This window comes from Garra rufa, chromosome 1 (genome assembly GCF_049309525.1).
Source record: "Garra rufa chromosome 1, GarRuf1.0, whole genome shotgun sequence".
In the NCBI taxonomy this organism is placed as follows: Eukaryota; Metazoa; Chordata; class Actinopteri; order Cypriniformes; family Cyprinidae; genus Garra; species Garra rufa.
The window spans coordinates 65,888,872-65,908,609 of record NC_133361.1 but is presented as its reverse complement, the minus strand read 5'-3'; the positions used below and the strand labels follow the sequence as shown (position 1 = coordinate 65,908,609).

General features: G+C 36.2%; 1 protein-coding gene and 1 pseudogene across 1 annotated transcript; one reads left to right on the top strand and one right to left on the bottom strand.

Moving 5' to 3' along the window:
* Nucleotides 1–19,738, bottom strand: part of LOC141318658 (uncharacterized) — a 530,387-nt pseudogene that overhangs the window by 138,414 nt on the left and 372,235 nt on the right.
* Nucleotides 10,704–18,842, top strand: LOC141338549 (uncharacterized). The gene is made up of 2 exons (XM_073844129.1): nucleotides 10,704–10,930; nucleotides 17,563–18,842. Exons 1-2 carry the CDS (start codon nucleotides 10,768–10,770, stop codon nucleotides 18,078–18,080), a joined length of 681 nt encoding a protein of 226 aa, XP_073700230.1. The 5' UTR covers nucleotides 10,704–10,767; the 3' UTR covers nucleotides 18,081–18,842.

The window sequence follows — 19,738 nt, the reverse complement described above, 5'->3', positions numbered from 1 at the left end:
CTTATGCAGGATGAAATGAAAATGACATTTTCTAAAGACAGTCTTTCTTCAGAAATACAGTGATATAAAAACACCCACGCCTCGGTTTGATTTTTAAACGTGCATTACGTTTATTCAACGAAGTCTATTAATAGATTAATTAATTAGTCTATTAATTCCAATTGGAAAATCAGTCGGTTTTTATATCGTGGCAGGTCGCCACAAATAAATAAATGTTTGGGAAACACATACCACAGCACAATAACCTGAGACCAACTTCATTACTCATTATTAGCTGCATTTGTAGCCCGCGACACGAACCAGACAGATAAACAAACACAGACCGGAAGTTAACTTAGGTCCAGGCGCGTGCGCCCGATGAAACCGTCTATAACAGTGCTTCTATTCAGGTTTGTTTTATTCTTATAATTACTTTGAAACGTAAAGGACACCAAAACAATCTGCTAAGCTATGTATTGAGTGTATATTGAATATTGACAGTAAAGTACAGTAGGTGTTTCAGTAAATACACAGGCAAACATAAAAATGAAACATAATTCAGTCAATTATCATGAAAAGTGCTATGGTACATAGTAAAATAGTATTCTAAGGGATAATGTGCTTTATAAAACCTGTTTTTGCAAAGAAACAGAAGGATACTTTTAGGGGGAAAAAAGTGGGGAAAAAGGGGGAAAGGGGCAATGCGACTCCCTTCGGTTATAATTCAATAACTTTCAATTAGAAACTGTTATATGAAAAAATCTTTTTTCTGGTATATCCTGAGACCTAGTGGAATCAAACAAAACAATTTGCAAAGAACTGAGACACCTAAATCCTGAGTAACAGACTTTCAAAAAAAAACTTTTGAAAAAAAAAATCAAAAAGCGCCTATGATTTTTTAGTTTTTATTGTAATTTTTGAAACCTATATAATGTTATTTATAAAGAATTACACTGATATTATGTAGTTTAAATGGTTTTCTATACAATGAAACCATTTTTTTAAATTTCCTCCATTGTATGTGTATAGGGGAACCATTTGAATTTAGGTAGGCCAAATGCAGGCGGAAATCCCCCAAATAGCTGCAGAGCTTAAGGGGTTAAAAATAATTAAAAACAAAACTCTTTCTTTAGCTAATAGGCCATTTTAAGTTGTTCACAGTGCAAGTGATCGCGCTGGTGCTTCCAAGTCCTGTAAGCCCACTTTAGCTTTCACCTCCGCACAAACAATATGGGTCTAACAGCGCACAGTTACATAGGTTAAACGTTTAAACTAACATATATAATATGCTTGAACTGTTTAATACCTATAGATTTTATTCAGGCAAGTCGTGATTATCTGAGAAGGCTAAATTGATTAAAAATAGGCTATGATCGACTCGCTGGTCGTTTTGAAAATCAAAAATTTACATTTAACAAACAAAAACTGCTCCAAACGCTTTTCTAAATTAACTTAATATAATAACGAAACGAAATATAATAATTTTGCCATCGCATACAAAACTGAACTATTTATATGCTTCGCGGTGCGGCTGCGCTTGTGTGAGTGCGCGAAGTCGCCACAACTCATGTAAAGAGGGGAAAGGGTTGAGAGCGTTTACAGTAGCCTACACATTATACAAGTTTATTATATTTACTTTTAATATTGTGTTTTGTCAATGTCTATGTTAATTTATAAAATAAAATTATTATTCTAAAAAAACTCCACTCTTTCTGGTTGGGGAGCCAATGGGGGGCCAGTGCCCTTAGAGGCGCCACTGAACAGTAGCTAGCAAAAAATAACAATTTCCGGGTGACGCACAACCCAGCAATTAATTATTAATAACAGATTCTGTTGTGTGGACCCTTTTCAATTTTGTATTTTTGATCCAAAATGAAATTTTAAAATATGAAAAACAAGACAATTTTCCTTTTTTCGTTTCTGATTCAAAATCAAATAACAAAAAATTTTCATTTTTTGATTTTCATTTATCAATTGAAAATGGAAAGGACGAATGATACACGGATTTATCAGGCATTGTTAGATGAGTACTGGATAGAAAGGGAAGAACAAGAGGTCAAGAAAGAGAGGAGAAAGTTTTTATTTTTATTTATTTCTTTATTATTATTATTATTGAGTCAAATAGTGTTGAAAAAGATGGGTTTTCAGCAGTCGCTTGAAAGCTGTTAAGGAGTCTGCATTCCGGATAGGGGTGGGAAGATCATTCCACCAGGCAGGAACGTTGAACGAGAATGTTCTGGAAAGTGATTTCATGCCTCTCTGTGGTGGTACAATGAGGCGTCTTTCACTAGAGGATCTCAGACTTCTGGAAGGAGTGTAGATGTGTAGTAGTGAAAGGAGGTATGCTACGTTTACATTAATCCGGATACATTTGAAAATGGAGTTTTCATTTTAAAACGCTCTCCGTCCACACTAGCGTTTCCAAGCGTTTTCCAAAAGTTTCTCATCCACACTGAAACGTAGGAAAACATCAAATTCGTCTTACTGCGCATGCGTAAATCCTCCAAAATTATACAGACGTAATAAGTTTTCATGCAGTTCTTCTGGCAGGAATATTTTCCAGAAATATCTGTCATCATGTTTTGCAGGACAGCAACTGTGAGTAAATTTTCTGTCATCATTTTAGGACTGTAATTTGAGGAGTGTACAAGGTAAATCTCTTTAGCAGCAGTTCAAAAAAAAAACATTCTATGACTGATCCCTGAACCAAGCGTAAGTAGATTTGAATGTATACTTTGGGATGTTTGTCCTGCAGGAAAGTCCATTGATTATTAGCTTCAGATATTGCACAGAAGGCATCACAATGTTTGCCAAAATGGTGTGATATTTTAATAAATCCATGATATCCTTTGTATGGTCATGTTTTCCACTTCCTGCTACAGTAAAACAACCCCATAACGGACTGGCCCACCTCCATGTTTGATGATGGAGATGGTGTTCTTCTGCTTTTAAGCTTTGTCTTTTTGGCACCAGACATACCTCTGATCCATACATCCAAAAAAGTTCCAGTTTGGTCACATCACTCCATAAAACATTCTTCCAGAACTCCACAGGTCTAACTAAATGAATTTCAGCATATTCAAGTCAACTTTTTGTTCTTGGTCAAGAATGGTATTCAGCAAGATTCCTCAACATGAAGACCATACTTGTCTAGTGTTCCTCTTGTACACAGCATTGAAATATTTGTCCTCCTTTCCTTTCTTCGTCTTGCAAATCTTTGGCTGTACATTGCAAGTTTTTCTCAGTTGATCTGATCAAACATTTTATGATATTGTGCTTTTTTGTTCAACAGCCTCAAAGGTTTTCTGGTTCAACACACTTTAATCTAAGGAATACGACTGCCAGCTGTGTCTCTAGGAACTTGTAATGTCTTAGAAATCTTCATGTAGTTTTAAGAAAACAAACTATTTCTTCTCTTGATTTTGTGTTCAGTCTCCAGATGTAATTCTCATTGAAAATACTTGAATTTGAAGCAAGCAGTGGCAAAGTAAAAACCAAAGATTATCAGTGATCTGAAAGCTTTTTCAGGGGAGGAATAATTTTGAACATGAATGTTTAGAGCCAATTCGATTTTTTTTTTTATTATTCATCAACTTACGTTCTCAGAATTACTCAAATGTGTCTTAATAAACTTTCTTTAATAGTTTACTGATGCCTTTGTTTAATTTGTTTCACAAAATGGTGTTCTCTGTAGCAAAATGTCTTGCAGGTCAAGGGGGTTGAATAATTTTGATTGCAACTGTGTATTGATATATATATATATATATATATATATATATATATATATATATATATACACACACACACACACACACACACACACACACACACATGTATATATATATATATATATATATATGTATATATATATATATGTGTGTGTGTGTGTGTGTGTGTGTGTGTGTGTGTGTGTGTGTGTGTGTGTGTGTGTGTGTGTGTGTGTGTGTGTGTGTGTATATTGTAATAACTTGTTATTCATGAAAGAATCCTGGGGGTAGGGGGGGGGGGAATCACATCCAAAAAATATTTGCAGAACAACTGTTGATATTATCCAACATTGATCATGATAATAATAAATCAGTACATTAGAATGATTTCTGAAGGGTCATGTGACACTAAAGACTGGAGTAACAGCTGATAAAAATTCAGCTTTTCATCACAGGAATAAATTCTATTTTAAAGTATGTTAAAATAAAAAAACATTATTTTATATTGTAAAAACATTTTTCAATATTACTGTTTTTTTTCTGTATTTTTAATCAAATAAATGCAGTCTTGATGAGCATAAGAGACTTATTTAAAGACTATTACAAGTCTTACTGACCCCGACTTTTAAACGGTAGTGTGTATAAAAATAAAAATATAAATAAAATAACATCAAGGAATAAACATGGAACGAGCCTCAGGGGGGTATTCCAGAAAGCAGGTTATGTGACATACCCGGGTAAGTTTAAGGGTAAGTTAGTGGGTAACCTCAACTTTCGGTTCCAAAAACGGAGGTAACTTTCTGAGTATGTATGTAACCATAGCAACGTACTCTCTGAAGATAACCTGCTCGGTAGCAGGTTATGTTCCAGGATCAGTTTGTTTCAGAAGGTTACTCAGCATGGCGTGCCCTTTTGATGACGATCCTGTGGACGTGGAGGCACAAATTATACGAGGTTTTTTTCGCCGGGAGAGAGTTATAAGACCGCGTATTGATGTCTTTTCGTTTCCTAATGATTATTTGAAAGAGCGTTATCGGTTTTCAAAAGAATCGTTAATTTATTTAACACATCTCTTGAAACCGCATATTGCAAATGTCACAAACCGCGGGTCTGCGCTTAGCACAGAAAACATTCTGTGCATAGCACTTCGGTTTTTGCGTCAGGGCATTTTTTGTACAATGTGGGTAAGGCAACTGTGTGTAGAGCGGTTCGTACAGTATGTCTGGCACTTAAACGCTTCTTACACACGTTTGTACAGTTCCCTGGCCATAAACCTCTGCGTGTTATTAAAGAGGAATTCCACAGAGTGGCAGGTTTGTCCTTTGTATAAAATCTATGACGCATATCTAATGTAGTCATACTATGTATATCTATTCATCCTGAACACACACTTGATACTTCCATTTATGACTTTGTATTTCAGGGTTTCCAAATGTAATTGGGTGTATCGATGGCACCCACATTCCTATTAAAGCTCCTTCAATAAATGAGGGAGACTATGTTAATAGGAAATCTATTCATAGTATCAATGTGCAGGTAACAACTTAATTTTGTGTCCTTAATTTTTGGCCTTGTTAAAATCCTTAAAGTAATTACTTTTTTCCCACTAACTATAGGTAATATGTGATGCAACTCACATCATTACTAATGTTGAGGCAAAATGGCCAGGATCTGTGCATGATGCTAGAATTTTCCGCGAGTCACCATTATGCCACACATTTCAGCAGGGTATGTTTTGCTTTATACAAGGTTTTTTTTCTTTTTACTATATTTGTATTGTACACGGGAATCATTACAGGACAGTACAATGGTTACTTGCTGGGGGACAGAGGATACCCTTGTCTGCCCTATTTAATGACACCCTACCCTGAACCTGATCCTGGACCACAGACACGCTTTAACCTGGCTCACAGCCGAACACGGGCCAAGGTGGAGATGACCATAGGGATCCTCAAGTCTAGGTTTCAGTGTCTGCGTGGGCTCCGGGTCAGTCCAGAGAGGGCATGCGACCTCATAGTGGCTTGTGTTGTGCTTCACAACATTGCCATTATAAGAGGAGAGAGCCACCCTCCTTGTATTGAAGAAGATGGCCCAGAGGAACCCCTACAGATTTTTGCACACAACAGAGATGGAAGACTTTGAGACAGGATTTGTCAAAATTACTTTTATTAAATTCTTTGCACTGGTCTGTTGTGAGGTTCATTTCTTTATTTCCTGAAAAACAAAGAAAGTAAAATGTAAAATGAAAGTATTTTTTTATTACATTGCTTTATAAACACTTGTAACATGCAACAGAATAATATTCACACAAGTTCTCACCTTAAGGCGATGCTCCAGTAATTCAATTTCTAGTGTTGCCTTTTTAATGGATAGCCGTTTCTCTTCCATTTGAAGCTGTATAAGGTCCATCTCCATGTCACTTTTTCTTATTTGTTTTTGAAGATGGACCTTATACAGCTCCTTTGCTGGCAACTGGGAATGCCAAAAAAAATTAAATAAATGAGATTCTGTCAGACAATAAAATTAAAATATGGACAACTGCACATAAATTCTTACACTGCTTAGATTGTGCATTGAGGTTGAAGGAACTTCATCTGTGGGCAAATCTCCAGGTATGTACTGGGAATGGACAATGACAGTTTCTTATCGTAATGTAAAAAGGGGGCATGCATTATAATGGTATGCATCATACCTCAGTGGATCTACCAGCATTGTCCACTTCTGTCACAGCAGATGTTGTCTCTTCATCGTCATTTTCATCATCTTCATCCTTTAGTGGAAATATGCAAGTTTACATTATCTGGCAAAAAAAAAAAAAAAATATCTAAAAGTACTAGAGGTGCCTGACAACAAAACACTTACAACTGTGACAGACTGTTCTTTCTGTAGGGTCCAACAATACAATCCCTCTATCAGTATCTATAAGAAAATACAACGCATAAAATTCTCAATATCAAAGAAAAAACAAAAATGCAGGAAAAAAAACATGTCAAAGTAATACAAGATCACAGTAGCCTATCATATGCAGTTAAATAAAATAAGCCTGCATAAAAGGATTAAGCATGTTCAAAAAGCCTTTCAGTGACAGAGATAGTAATTTATTAAGTCATATAATGAAAACAAATCATAGTGGTAGACTTACATTTCACAATGTTACTTGTGGTGCATGGCGTGTGTGTTGAAGTGCCCCCTGGAATGCCAGCAACCACAGGTCGCCCTTTATTAAGGGACAGTGCCAGCTCCTCAGATGGAGTGAGGGGAGGTGGTGGTGGGCCCCCGCCAGTTAGACGGGCTTCAGCCTTCTTTCTATTAGCTACATGACAGAAAGAATATACTAAACCGTATTTAATAAATAGTTCAGTAATAGTGTAATCAAATATTACCTTTCTGCAGAATGTTTTTGTGTTTCATTTTGACTTGGCTCAGAGTTCTTCTGGCTCCAGAAGGATTACACCTTATTAAATAAGAAACCATATATTCCTAGTCAATATACATTGTCATTTTAAGCTAAAAAAATGACAGGCAGGACAAGTAAGTGCTTTCATAGTGATTTAACAGTCAAAAGGATGTGGAAGGGGTGTTAAATTATTTGGCATTATAATAAAAGGGGAGGCGATATCAAATTTGCTATTTAATACACTCACGCATTTACTCTGTCCGTGATTTTTTGCCAAGCCAACTCTCTTTCTTTAGCCGATGCAGCCGTATTGCTTTTTTTCAGTATTATTGGCTTGAATTCTTCGTATGCGTGCATTAAAACCTCCAACTCCGCTTCTGTGAAGTATGCCGCTCTCTTTTTTTCACATTGATTTTCCATTTTCACTCGTGAAATCGGCGATCCATTGAAAACGTCTTTATGTATGGACCGTGCGTGCGCATTAACTCTGGGTAACCAATAGGAGGTTGATTAAACTTACTCTTCTCAGGTGTTTTGGAACCGACATACTCATGGTATGCGGGTTTGGGGTAAATCAACTCAGAGGTTAAGATTTACCAATTGGTAAGTTAACCAAGCTTTCTGGAATACCCCCCAGGTCTCTCAGCGAGCGGCGATTAGAAACAGTGAATCATTTTATGAAGCAACCGATTCAATTGACTCGGAGTTTCTGATGATCTGAATCACTACACAGTGAACGAAATCAGACTCATCTGTGTGGATGTGCTTTATTCACAATGAATAACGCTCATTATTAGATAAAATACTACAATGTTACATGCACTAATTATAAAGATTAAATCGCTTGTAAACCATATAAAATAGACTGAATGCGTTGCATGAATTTAAACACTTTAAATAATTAAGACTACAAACCTTTTACTCATACTCTGCTTCAACTGAAACCATACACTGACGCAGGAGCGCGGCGCAGCCTTATGACGTCACATCACCAGATCAAAAACAAAAGTCCTGTTCACGCCCTTCTGTGTCTATAATCCAAAAAGTGCATAGATATCTACAGGGAAACACATATGAATAATAAAACTTATGTGAATTGTATTGTGTAAGAGTTTTATTCTTGGTGAAATACATATTAAAATATATAAAGAAATTAGAAAAATATTTATGAATGGTAATATCATTTCAATTGCTTATTTATGTATTATTATATTTTTCCAAAATGTATTAATTAATCCACAATTGTTTCTTTCCATGTTCATTTACTTAATTTTTATTTATTTATATGTACTTATATTTCTTTATTTCCTGACTTATTTACTATGATATTTATTTATTTAGACCTTTAAAAAACAATGTGTCTTATAGCCAGCTGAGTGTAGATGGAAAACTAGCCTTCAGGTGTTGCCCAAAGGTAACCTGAGACAAATTGAAGGAATGACTGAAAATGTAAAGCATGTGAACGATTATGCTAAATGCACTTCTGAAGAGGATTCCAGCATTGTTTTTTTTTTTAACACTTCCAAAACAACCCCCTTTAAAAAAAGTCCTCAAACATGCATTTAACATTTTTATAAACTTTTATAAAAACATTTAAATTTTCATTTCAAAGGTGAAGAAACAAATGACTTCATTAAGTACCCAGTTCAGCCGAATACTGAAGCCCAAGCCGAGCTGCAGTGGAGATTCAACTACTACAGCAAAGCAGATCTGGCTTCTTAAAAATACACAATTCCTTAAAAAACACAATGGCACGCCACACAGAGACTAGTGTAAGTACTCCACTTTATCCTCCAGACCTAAAGTTTGTTGTACTGAAGACAGTGAGTTGTGTGATTGTAATACGCAACTGTGAACATAGCCATATCATTAAAAAAACTGTTAATCCACACTTTCTTGTACAATTACAAATGATAAATGTGGACTGACAAATTCAGATCCTCTTTTGAATGGAGAAATATCATGACAACAATGTTGAAAAACTGATTTAAAATGAAGTGTAAAAGAAAATTTAATAAATGTATGTTCCAATTTTATTACACTATTGTCTATTAAAATGACTCATTGCTTTTTACTTTTTTAAAAGTCATCAATTTGTTAAATAAACTAGATTTTAAAAGATTTTACCTTTATTGTGGATATTTCTATACGTCTATTAATTATTAAACAAGACTTTACAGCTTGACACGTCAGAAAAGGAATAACTGTTGATAGAAGATGACAAGTATCCAAATGAACTGAGTGATCAAGAAGACTGCATGCTAGATGCATCTGATCAGGAAGCAGGACCAGTTAAAATAACAAAAACGGTCTGGGACTAATTAAACTGATACTTACACTTAAAAGAGTGCTTTTCTAACTACAAAAACCCACCCAAAAAAACAACAGAAACAGAGACAATCTGAAAAACAGAGATGTCAGCATTCCTTCAAAATGCCAGTGTTAGGCAATCTTCTGCTGATCATTCAGAAATTAACAACTAATAATAAATGGAAACGGTAGAAAATGACTGAGATTTCTTTGTTACCTCCTCACCTCTAACAAACCCAACACTTTCATATCCAATCAATGAATTTTGACAAAAAATGATTTCACATATTATCTTAAATAGTAATAGTAAGTGTCAGCTTAGAAAAGAAAATAGATCTTCAATCTACAAAACTAAAAATAAGACCATAACAAATCATTAACACATTTATTATCCAGCAGCATAATCCAGCAGTTACACAGCAGCATTAACTAGTTTAATGTGAATTTAATGGCAAAGTATAAAAACAGAAAGTATAGTGTTTTAAATGTACATTAAATGAAAAAAAAAAAATAGCCTAAATAAATAAACAAAAGTATTCCTAGATTTAAAATGTTAATAACTTTGGGAAAGCATCTTCATATGGGAAATTCTATTTTACATTCAACATTTCTATGATGCATCTGTGATTCTAGAGAGAAGTGCAATAATGGGACTTTTATTTTGCTCTGGTGATGTGACGTCATAAATATGCGCAGCGTTCGTCATCTGTTGTGATTCATCTGAAAAAGGTTTGTAGTTTTGTGTTTTATATAATGTAAACTGTTAGATTAATTAAAACGTTTTTTTCAAGCTATGTAAAATAAATGCAGTATTGTTTAATGTAACGTTGCAATGCTTTGTTTAGTGATTCAAATACTTAGTTAAACAAAGCGTTAGCCTTTAGTAACAGAAGGTGCGTCTCATTTCTCTCTCTATATAATGAATCAATCGTGTGATGATAAGAAGTGATGAGAGAAACTGAGAATCCGAATCATTTGAATCAAATCATTTGTGAAATGATTCAGTGATTCGATTCAGCGGCACGCGGACTACAAACGACAACAACAAACACAAACGAATCACAACCGAGAATGATTTCATTCATGTGTAATATATTAGATATGATGTACAAATAATTGAATACCAAATGGAAATAAAAAAATAGCCTACCTAAATATAAACGGTTGTGTGATTTGTATTTACTGTATATCAAGTCAATAACCTCTGTCTTACTAGTGCACTGACTACTGAACTAGGAGCTGATTGAGACGCACCCAGAGATTTAGTTTGCATGCATTTTTCTTTATTAATTATTCTCATATTAAACAGGAAAAAGTGTTCAAACACAGAAAAACTCCTGGAAGATCATCAGAGATCCACATGACACACTAAAGATGGCCTTAATTATTAAAGAGGAGAGTGAAGACATGAAGATTGAAGAAACATTCAAACATGAAGATACTGAGGAACAAACAAAGATGGAGTTCATTAGAGAGGAGAATGAAGACATTGAAGATGCATTCAGAGTCAAACATGAAGATACTGAGGAACAAACAGGTTGGTTTTTATTCTCAGAGCTGAAATGAATTGTATTTATGAATAATGTCACAGGAGTGTAGAAATGTGGAGACATTCAACAAAAGTGTTGAGATCACATGACAAATATTAACACTGAATATCTTGCTTTTTTCACAGTGTGCATTTGTTATATATGTTATGTGTGTGTGTGTGTGTGTGTATATATATATATATATATATATATATATATATATATATATATATTAGTGGTGGGCCGTTATCGGCGTTAACGTGAGACTCTTATCGGGCGATAAAAAAAATATCGCCGTTTATCTATTGTCAAAGTTGGGTTGGGAGCTGGGTCTAAACTACGCAAGCTATGATGACTTTCACCTTGATATTTTAGCGCGGATGGATGTATAGGCCTACCTAGCTGAATTGCACTGTGAAATTACCACATCAAACGAGACATGCAAACATGGATGCAGCTATGAAGCCGCCGGGTTTGCTTCAGGGCAGGTGCGTTGCTAGACACTTTTTACTGGGGCACGTGCCCCAGTTTGAGTTATAATTTACTTTGATAATCCCGAAATAAAGACATTAAACTATATGCAACAACTGAATTGACGCTTCTAAAAGCAACGCAGTTTAATCGAAGACTATGCACGCAGAAATCCATGCCCGCACGCGTCTGTGTATTTAACGGCAACGCGCACGTCGTGCAGCCTTTTTCGCAGAAGTACTTGGTTACACAAGTTTGTATAGCTAATTATGTTGTAAATGCAATTGTCAAGCAGTTTGTGATGCATTTTGGAAACAGGAGATGAGCGCCTGGTCTAATGCGCCACCTGGCCCGTTCTCGAAGACTTACTTTTAGTCATTATTTGGATAGCACACATATTCTGAAAATGCCTTCAGCAGAATTCAAATTAGCCATTTTAATCTAGATTAATCTAGATTAATTTCAAGATTACAGTGATATTAATCTAGATTAAAAAAAATAATCTATGCCCACCACTAATATATATATATATATTAGGGCTGTGAATCGTTGGGTAGACAGCGAATCGATTCGATTCACGATTCAGAGGTTTTTGATTCGATTCAAAAACGATTTTTGCAAATCAGAACGATTCAATTCGATTCGATTAACAATGAAATTTGATTCGATTCGATTATTAACGATTCTATTCTGTAAATTTTAGTATACATCTGTATCTGAGCAAATAAAATCATTTTTTGGGAAATTCATGACCATTCAATAGATTTAATAACTTGATTCAGGACTTCAGTTCAATAGCTTAACTTCTTAGGACTCAAAATACATTAAGGCAAGTAAACCCAGAAAAATAATACTACTTCTACATATTCAATGCACCATGAGTGCTTTTATTGTAAACATTGCACACATTTCCTGAACATTTAGGAAATACAGCAAAGTGTGTACATACAGCAAAGAAAGTGTATAAATACAGCAAAGAAAGTGTGTAAATACAGCAAAGACACTGTATTTGTACACTTCTCACGTCTGACCCTGAAATACTAGCTGCTTTAGGTGCAGGTATGTCTATATTAATGGCATGACGTCTGCGGAGATTCGTTGTATTTCCAAAGTATTTTAACTCAGATTTACAATGTCTGCAAACTGCAACAGACTTGTCAATCTTTCCATTTACTTTGTGAAAACCGAAGTAATCCCAAACCTTTGATCTCATGTTGGCTGGTGCCTTGCAAATTTCTCCTTCTTCGTTGCCCTTCATTGTGCACTGCTGCGTTTATTCAGATGACAACAAACAGGCGCGAATTAAAGATTAGTGACGTAATCCACTACACCACTGCAGTGAGGGCGCACTTTACGTCGCAGACGCAACTAATTTAAGATTTATTTTTATTTTTTTAAATTATCCATCGTATATTCGTTATATAATCGCGATTCATTCGATTTTAAAATATTAAATCGATTATTGACTGAAACAAACGATTCACGATTCAAAAATCCATGTTTCAAGATCGATGCATATGCATCGGCAGGATTTGTAATCGATGCATCGAGAAAATGAATGAATCGTTACACCCCTAATATATATATATATATATATATTTTTTTTTTTATTATTCTGAAACATTAAACCCAATATTTGCTTTTAATATTAAAACCTTTTATTTCAAGCACTTCAAACAGTAATTATGCAAAAGTAAGAAAATTACTTATTTTGAAACCTTGAAATGTGAGTAGTCATATTCGGACACTGCATGCTGTCTACATTTGTTCATTTAAAGTATTTGGTAAGCAAATAAAACAGCTAGGTTACACCTAAATAAATCCGCATACAACTGAAAACAGCCTTTTTGTTTTAAAATGTTCTCCATCCACACTAGCGTTTTCAAGCATTTTCCAAAAGTTTCTCATCCACACCTACATGACAGAAAACTTTAAAGTGTCACAACACCCCCCTGTTTCAGAGGTGCTTTTTCACACCTCTGGTTTAAAAAACTTTCTGAAAAGGGATAAGGGGTGGGGTACAGTGTGGAGACAAGGCGGAGACTGCATAAAAGTGGGAGTGACAATAAGTGAATAAATTCAGCTAATTTGCACACTGACAATGTGAACACACGCACACCGAGAGCAGCATGTTACAGCGGTTCTGAGAGCAGTGTGGAAGTGGAGGACTTCTCCCCACCAGAGTCCCCACACTTAGATCCAAGTGATGACAGTGCAGGTCCACTGCCTTATCCGTTTGAACCTTTGGACCCTCACGCGCATACAGAAGAACGCAAAGACGAACCAGATGAAGCGCCGATAGAAGTGTCACACAGCGTTTTATATTTTTATAATAGTTAATTAACAATTCTAAGTTTATCTTGTATATGAACGCTACAAAAGTAAAGTTGACATTTTTTGTTTCGCAGACACTTTATATCTAGTTTGAAATTAATGTAATACATGTTCATCATGTTGTTATCTAATAATAGGTGTTCGTGTTCGGAGTCAGAAATGAGCAGCACAGTAATTACTGACACCGTAAAGGGTAGGCTATTTAAATAAAAGAACGCAAAAAATGGCGCGGTGTTTAAAATAATTTATATCAAAATTATTTATTAATAGGCCTAAATACATATATTTACACATATTTATTCGCTATTGGGCGAATATCCAATCGTTTGTGCGGAGAGGGAAAGCTGGAGCGCACTTTGCAGAACATGAAGGCGCCGGTGCGATGTCAAACTTCATTTTTGCTCATAAAGGTAAGAGTAATATATCATCCGGAACTGTAAAAACATAATTAAAAATAATTAAAATCGAAAAAAAAAAAACCTCTTTCATTAGCTATAGGCCTAATCCATAAAGATGCATTAGAGGAGCGTCCAATGAGCAGATGGCCACTCAGGATCGTCAACTCTGTCTTTGCGACAAATAGTTTATTAAAAAAATAATTTGAATATCTCCTTACTTTTCCACCCCGACACATTCATGGTTATTTTTGCTGGGGCTTTGCGGCCAACTTTAGCCTATTTTTACGAGTCCCCAATTCCAAAAACTGTCCGGTACGAAATGTTCCTTACAGACAAATTTGCTGTGTTTTCGTAGGACTCTTTTAAACCAGCAGCGTGCCGCCAAACTGTAGCTCTGCTCACATCTCGGGGAAACGAAAACAACTCTTTTGTTTTTGTCACAGTGAAGAAAGGCACACACATGAACCATGACTCTGAAACAGCAAGCCAGCTAACGTAAACTAGTGACACAAGTGCTACTGTCCAATAAATAAATACTGCAAAAGCTCATGCAAAGCACGGTGCAGAGATTGGATTAGAGGAGTCCTTTGTCATGTATAATGTTACACTGCTCATTAATAATGCTTAAAAGGGGGCGTCAAGCCGATGACGTAGATAGGTACTGTAGAAGCCACGCAGCCAATGAGCGCTAAAAAAAAACTGCATCTACGTCACGGCCTCAAACGTAACTTTTAGAACCGGATGCATGAAATGGTCACAAAAAGCATAAAAATGACCAGTTTCCACTTTGTAATATATTTCCTGATAGCTATTACTGTTTTAAGCAGTGTACAACATGTATATATCTGTTAACATCTCAAAAAATGTGTTTTTGGGTTTTGTGACCCTTTAAATTCACCTTACTGCGCATGCGTGAAACCTCATTAAAGCTCACAGAGACAATACAAATGGAACGGATTATACTTTTACATGCAGTTCTTACCAAAATATTTTTGTTGTGATTTTTAGAACAAAACAATTGAGCATGTGAGTTCTCTCGATCTGAGAGCTAAGGACCCTTCTCTCAAAGCTCTGTGTGCAGTCTTATCAGATTCTTAGGCCTTTTTTGCCTCTCTGTTAGGCTGCTCCTGTCTTTGAGCTTGTCAGTGCTCCATTCACTCTCGAGGGTCTCTCATGAGCACACCGCTTCCAGAGAAAATGTCTGGGTCCCCCTCTTATCACTGAGAATTAAGTCCTCTGCTCCATGGAGCTTCATGAGGCAACCATACCAGGTGTATTAGGCATTTCCTTAACCGGCCTCCCTGATGACCGCCTCTGTGCTCATTATAGGGTCAATTATGAGCATGCTTCTCCCTGGAGCTCCCATCATGTGACTGCTCTTATGGCTTGGTTGGCAGTGCTATCCTAACCCTAACTCAAATTAGAGGGTTGCACATGAGCATGTCGCTCCCAAGGGGAGCCTCCTAAGTTATTATTTTGATTTCTTAGAGTTGAGTCCTCTGCTCCCTGGTGTTCTGTGAGGCACCAAAAATTGTTAGTCCATCTTTGCCTCCCTGTTAGGTGGCTTTTATGGTTGAAAACAGCAGTGCTCCTGTCATTCTCAAGGGTGGTCTATGAGTGCAATATTCTTAAGGTGAGCATCAGAGTTTCCTTCAAGTCTCTTAGAGTTGAGTCCGCTGCTCTCTGAAGCTGGAGCCCAGGGGTGAACTGGGATAAAATTTCAAATCTCACATTAATCCAGGCCATCTCATACACCCACAACAATCTCTGAAACATGGACAACCCTATTTTTATATGGCCATCACATAAAAAAAGGTTTAAATTGTTAAGGTGCGTTCACACCGGACGTGAATGAAGCGGCAAGCGCGAGTGATTTACATGTTAAGTCAATGCAAAGATGCGAATAGCCATCCTGCGGCGCGAATGAGGCGGTGCGCATTGAGCGTTCAAGCATTAAATCTGAACTTTAGCGAAATTCAGCGCAGCGGTAACCAATCAGGAGCTCGCTGTAGTAGTGACGTGAAGAGTGAGCGGACAAACAAAGATGGAGGAGAAAATTATCGTTGCTGTGTGCGGACACCCAGATTTGGATGCAACATCCTTTTTTTTATCGAAACAGAGTGCAGAAGCCCCTCCCATGACGCAAATTTGCGTCTGTTGTGACGCAAATTTAATGCTCGAATGAAGCGAGTGAACTAAAATGTTCAAGCGTTCAACTACGCGCAAGTCGCGTTCGGTGTGAGCGCACATTAAGACTATGCAACATGCAAATAAATTAAAAGTCCTCTCCTGAACTGCACCTTCACTTCTATTTTTCTTTTCAGTCTCTATTTTGCCCTGATCTCTCTCTGTCTCTCACAGGACTTTAATACCCAAGATGTAACAAACGATGCTTTCTAAATGGCCTAAATGTTAAAATTAGTACAGTGGGTAAAATAATTATTTGTGTATGTTTGCCCACTGACAAAGAAATGATTAGTCTATAATTTTAATAGTGGTTTTATTTGAACAGTGAGAAGCAGAATAACAGAGAATCCAGAAAAACACACAAAAAAAGAAAATTGATTTGCATTTAAATGAGTGAATTAATTATTTGACCCCTTTGAAAAACATGACTTAGTATTGGTGGCAAAACCCTTGTTGGCAGTCACAGAGGTCAGACGTTTCTTGTAGTTGGCCACCAGGTTTGCACACATCTCAGGGGGGATTTTGTCCCAATGCTCTTTGCAGATCCTCTCCAAGACGAAGCTGACATTTGGCAACTTGAACCTTCAGCTTTCAACAGCATTAGTTGACAGAGTTGACCGTTGCTCCAGATGTGTGTTACTTTAACTTTTTCACTTTCAATTGGTGCAAAAATATTGCCTGTTTTCTTTTAAAGGACATGTCCTGATGTGTTTATTTATTTTTATATTATGTTACCTGAGGTGTAATTGTTATATTACTAAAGTTTTTGACAAAATACATTAAAAATTGACTGATTTGTGGCCGTTTTCCACCCTGTTTCTCATTTTCTGACTTAAACAATCAGTTTTGTGGTGTTTTCCATGAGGTCAGTGTAACAGCCCACTTTTATGACTGGCTAACATCATTTGCCCCTTTAATAAAACCTCAGAAGGAATTATTAGTGATACAATTATCATCTGACAGTTTAGTGGGGAATGTATCCCCTTTACTTTTTTTCCTTGTCTGAGATCAGTCAATACCTATATTTCCTCAACTCTGTCATTACATTATCTAGATTTGTTTTTAATTAATTGGTGGTATGTCTAAGTGGTATAATGGCCAGCTTAAACTCAGGATCAGGTTTGAACACCCTGGTATAGGATCTAGCATACATGCATTACATATTACGTATATTCAGTTGTGTTTAGATATTAATTGTTTTGTGCCATTAAACTGTGGTTTACTTTTATTTATTTGTTTTTCCACCTTAGACCTAACAGCACTGAAAATGGAGAGGGACGTACTGAATGAAACTGAAGAGAAAGATCAGAATGAGAGACTTCATGATTTCATAACTGGAGAAAAATCTTTTTGTTCCTTACAGTCTGTGAAGACTTCTACACAAAAAAGAGCTCAGAAGACAGGAGCTAGGAGTAATTTCACTTGCTTTCAGTGTGGAAAGAGTTTCAAACAACAACGAGCCCTTAAAACTCACAGTAATATTCACACAAAAGAGAAGCCTTTCCTCTGCCATCATTGTGGGAAGATGTTTATTCAAAAAGGACACCTTACAAGTCACATGCAAATTCACACTGGAGAGAAGCCTTTCATTTGCCAACAGTGTGGAAAGAGTTTCGCTCAAAAAGGAAACCTTAAAGCCCACATGAATATTCACACAGAAGAGAGGTCTTTCACATGCTGTCAGTGTGGAAACCATTTCAGTCATCCTGGAAACCTTACAGTCCACATGAGAGTTCACACTGGAGAGAAGTCTTTAAACTGCAAATAGTGTGGAAGAAGTTGCAGTAATCCTGGAAACATTAACAGTCCACATGAGATCCTGCCAGAGTCTGAGTCAAGTCTGAAGTCTTTATCGCTGGAGTCTGAGTCAAGTCTTGAGTCTTTGGTCATGAGTCTCAGTTGAGTCTCAAGTCAAGTAATGGCTACGCCTTTTAAAAAATCAAGTTGCTTTTAAAATATTCACTAGTTCTTTTCCTCAAGTCAAGTTTGGAGTCATTTCAGGTCGAGTCTGAAGTCTATAAAAGTGCGACTCGAGTCCAAGTCACTAACTTGAGTGTCCATCTCCGCACCCTGGAGAGAGGCCTTACACCTGCAAACAGTGTGGGAAACGTTTCAAAAGAAAACCAAAATATTCCCTTGTTAAAAAAACCTAAAGGATTCCAATTAGAATTATAGGATCATCTCAAAGGACAAGACATTCTGTAGGATAATTTCTACATGATTTTAATAGGATTCAATTTTGTCTTGAATCATTACATTTTTTTGAAGAATACTGCCTTTTCATTGTATGCATGACTGACCAAACTCACCTTGATGTACATTTTTCACTGTTGCGTAACATACATTAGTGTACAGCTTTAGTGCAACAATTTCTAAGGACCTGATAAGAAATGATGAAACAAAAGAGTTTCTATTTTTTTAAGTTTCCAGAAACCACCAACATTTTTGATGGTTTTCACCTAAATTTGACAGCCCTCGGAATATTTTCTGCTGTGAATATATGAACATATCACATATCAAAATAAAGAACCGAAACTGCTTTTACATTAAAAACAAACTATTTATCTTCCTGAGTTCATGTTTTATCACCACTTGAATTCAAATACATTTTGGACAAAAAAAAAATATATATATAAAAATGCATTTTGTTGCTTTTTGGAACTAGACGCAATCGGACCAAAAAGGTAAAAGAAAAAAGAAAGAAGGTAATTCATTTTTCAGTTGGAGGGTCATCTATTTCTTCACCACCACCAGCCTGTTCTTGGCTGGTCCATGATTTTATAACACTGGATGAAAGAGAGGAGAGTTTTACAATTATCTTGTGAGTTTTTTGCTTTGTAAATGACAAAGCATTGACAAACTGATCTGCAACAGAAATGTCAAATTTCTTTGTCCATTTGTGTGACTTCCTGACAAAAGGGTAGTACCCAATGTTTTGATCTAATTTGTTATCTCCATTCATTGCATTATTATATTCCACAATGCATGCTGGTTTTGCTTTGCATTTCTTTTCTTGGTGGCCTCTGCCATACTCCAACCACAGAAATGGGATTTTCAAATCAAGTAGATGTTTACACAGTGGTAGAGTTGTAAAAATGATCCATAAATAATCTTTAACCATGACCTGCTAGGCTATAAAAAAGAGAGACAACCATATCTTTCAGGGCAGCACTTTCTTCACAATAGGACTTCATGTTTTTTAAACAATACCCCGTTTCAGAATCACACAAGATGTAGGATTTTATTCCATATTTGATTGGTTTTTGAGGATTGTACACCTTGAAAGCTAGGCGCCCACACCACAGAAGCATCCCCTCATCAATGCAAATGTTTGTGCAGACTTTGTTCAGCCTGTCAGTGTCTTTTGGCTGGCTTTGTTGTATTATCATTGAAGTGAAGAAATCTCTATATGATTTCAAACCCGAT